At 38.9% G+C, this 3,665-nt stretch overlaps 1 protein-coding gene across 1 annotated transcript; it reads right to left on the bottom strand.

Annotated features, from left to right (window-relative positions):
• Positions 1–344: 344 nt before the first annotated feature.
• Positions 345–2,149, bottom strand: LOC132313872 (receptor like protein 29). Its single transcript, XM_059812809.1, has one exon. The coding sequence runs from the start codon at positions 1,737–1,739 to the stop codon at positions 345–347; it is 1,395 nt and encodes a 464-aa protein (XP_059668792.1). The 5' UTR covers positions 1,740–2,149.
• Positions 2,150–3,665: the final 1,516 nt, after the last annotated feature.

Below are 3,665 nucleotides of genomic sequence, written 5' to 3'. Positions count from 1 at the left end.
CACCATTCCTAGACCCTACCACAACTTGTAAAGACAAAATGGGGACCCTCAGGAAAGGCAACAGTGTCATGTCAAATGCATAATGGTACTTTGGTACTATACTAATGTTCCTCAACACACACACACACAAACACACTGTACATACAGGTTGCACCCAAAAAAACAAATCTCCCTTCTCGCTCTAAATTTGTGTGTGTCAGTGTTTGGGGGGGGGGGGGGGGGGGAGAGAATTAAGTATTACCCAAAGCAAAGAGCTAAACTTACTGCATAAACATTATACAAAATTGTTCACTAATTGTAGCTTAAATCATAAAAACAGAGAGAGCATAATAGATCCAATTAATTCATACCGAGAGATATATTTGATGCAGTTCCAAGACACCCAAAACACCAAAAAGAAAGCATGATTTGAAGAAGCCAGATGGAGCTTCGGATGTGTTGATTGGTGGGATCATAGAAGAGCCACTGCTGTTGTTGCTTCCACAGACGCCAACTCCACCAATCTTGACACCATATGGTTCAGATGGACTCAAACACAGCCCTGCATTGCCACTCAAGTCCAAGTTCCTACCCAACCTCTTGAAGAAACTTGAATTGAATGGAACAACACCACCCAAGTAGTTTTTGCTTAGATTCAAGTGATATATGTGTGAGAGACGGCCTAGGCCGACCGGGATTTCACCCGTCAATCGGTTGTTCTGCAATGACAGGGTGCTTAAATTTATGAGCTGTGAAAAGTTTTGTGGTATTGTTCCTGATAGCCCAGAGTCGGCGAGCCTCAGCTCTTGTAGTTTGTGAAGCTGACCAAACTCTAGTGGCAGTGATGTGAACATCGGATTGTCATCCATTATGAAGTACTGCAAGCTCTTCAACTCTGCCAATCCTTTTGGGTATTCACCACCCAATTTGTTGTTGCTCAAGGCCATGAAAACCAATGAAGTGAGCTTCTCAATGTTGTCTGGAATGCTTCCAACCAGCGAATTCGAGCTTAAATCCAGCTTTTGAAGCATACCCAATTCGCCAATTGCGGGTGGGATCAAACCTGTGAGCAAATTATAGCTCAAATCAAGGCCTACGAGGTTTTTGAGGTTGCCAATTTGGTATGGAATGGTGTCTGTGAGCAAATTGTAGCTCAAATCAAGGTGTACCAAAGAGCTCAAACTGAAAATCTCAGCTGGAATTTGCCCACTAAGGCTGTTTTGGGACAATGTGAGGATTTGAAGCGATTTCAGTGAGGAGATTTGAGGTGGGATTGAGCCGATGAGTGCCGGGTTTGATCGGAGACTCAGCTGTTGCAATGAAGAAGAGAAGACTCTGTTTTGTGGAACAGAGATGTTGGTTTTGGTGTGAGTGAAACAATTGAAGAAAAACACAGATTGAAGGTGAGGAAGGACAAAGATTTGTGGAGGGAAAGTGGCTGTGTCTTTGCAAGATGGGCTTGGTGGTGTGCCAAAGTCAAGCCTGGTGACACGGAGGTAGGTGTCATCAATACCTTGTTTGCACTCTAAACCAGGCCAGGATGAGGCTGGGTCACAAGGGTTGGGATTGGAGACTCTCCAGGTTTGATCAGAGGACATGGTGTCCATGATGTTGAACAGGGTCTCCAGTTCGGATGGATCCATGTTGTTGGGTGGTGGTTTTTTCTTTTCATTTTGATTGGTGGAGAGAGAAGGAGGAATGGAAGGAAAGGAGAGGAGTAACAGAAGCAGTGGAAGGGAGATTGAGAAGGAACAGCACATTGTGTGTTGAGGTTGATGATGTCTGATCAGCTGTAGAGCTGTTTGGGTGGTTTTTGGAAGTGGATTTCATGTGTGAAAAACGAGGATTATTACAAATCCAAAATGAGAGAGAGAGAGAGAGATGTGACGTGATTGAATTGATGGGAGGGTCACGACATTGAGTTAGAATTTGAAACCAACGTAGGGTCAAATATCGGAAACAAATTGGGGGAGGGAGAAGGGACTAGTTGGAACCTGAAATCATTCTGCTTAAGAGGCACATTGAAACTGGCAATGGGAAATTTCTTTCTTGCCTGGAAAAAAAAAATAAATAAATAAATAAAATAAAATTGATTGATGAAACAAAAATATGATTACATAATATTTAAGTTATACAATTTTTTAAAATGAAGGTTGCTCTCATGCTTCACATTTACTCTTGTTTTCATTCTACTTTGTGTGACTTAAATTTTTTGTTATTTTTGTCACTCTCGCATTTCCCTTTATGTGACTTGCGATATTATTGTTTTCACCTCCAATAATTGTTTGACTGATATGTCCTTCCGTGACATAATATGTTTCATTCTAAAAAGTAAAATAATTAGAATATACCTAAAAATTCTCATGCTAAAATGAATTCATATAAGAAAACGAATGCTCTTGATGTTACCCACAAATCTCTTCAAAAGTTGAATGTTAAAACTATTTGAATAAAGAAAGAGGTTTTGAAGTTGTATGTATGTATTGATGCTATGAAACTTGTTTCCAATAGGTCTTTGAGTTCAAAACTACCCAACTATATCCTAAGGAGTTTTTATTTGCATTTATTTATTTATTATTATTTTTTGTCTTCGACGTCGTTTATGTGGTTTGTGCTTCTATGTGTTTCGTGTGATTTGAATGGCATAAAGATCAATTTTTGTGATTTTCACACTTTTTAGATTTGGTGCGGTTTTCGCATTTGTGCATGTCATATGCCACATTTGAACATATTGTACACACACCATTGCACACCCAAGAAATCTTCACATGCCATCATCTTCACGTGCCATCACTTATTCCCATTTATCTTTGATGCATTGTTAAGGTAAAATTACTAGTTTTTATTCATTAATCATAAGTTTGGAGATTTTTATTGCATTTTGATGCTATAAATCTAAGTTGTGGTTGATTGAATTAGTTTGGGAAGTTTTTGAGGTTTTGGTTGAGTTTGAGTGATTATTGCATTTGGGTGATTGGATAATTATTATGTTTGAAGTTTTTAATCTTCTTCATTTATATTTGAGGTATTGAGTTTATATTTTTGGATTGAAATTGTTGGGAAGAATTTTAAACTTGAGGTTAGAATTGATGCTCATAGGATAAAATTCACCTACATTTACAAGCCGCTTTGAATACTTATCCCAATTCAAATTTCAATTTAAGAATACGATAACTCTATAAGATTACGACTCATCATTTAGTTGCCAATGATAAGGGAGGTCGATCAGGAAGGGTAAACCTAATCTACTCAATCGACGTATGAGAGTAATCAACTAGACTCCCACAACACAATAAATAGGTTGGATGACCATTAAACGAGGTATGAGAAAAATTTAACATTTAATGAAAAATTATTTTCCTATTATACGATTCCAAGCACTGACTAGATCGTTCGAGGGTCCTTAGCCAGCATTACACTGGTGCCGTTCGATGCGACATAATCCTCATTATGTTGCAAGAAAATGATTTCATTCCAGGTTGCGCAGATTTTTGCTTTAACAGCGAGCGTTGTGCATGAGAAACGATTAGTTTCCTGAAGGAATAGTGACTCTGACGTGGTTTGGCTCCGACGGCAAAAGAAACAAATCGACAGGTTTCCAATCATAGAAACCATTCGGAAAACATCCCGGCATCTAGAAATCATAAAGTGTCGTAATGCCAGAATGGCAGGTCCCCCGTTCCTAT

This window comes from Cornus florida, unplaced genomic scaffold (assembly GCF_030987335.1).
Source record: "Cornus florida cultivar Cherokee Brave unplaced genomic scaffold, ASM3098733v1 CherokeeBrave_3.0.0_Hap2_Chr06, whole genome shotgun sequence".
NCBI lineage: Eukaryota > Viridiplantae > Streptophyta > Magnoliopsida > Cornales > Cornaceae > Cornus > Cornus florida.
This window is presented reverse-complemented; position numbering and strand designations above follow the sequence as displayed.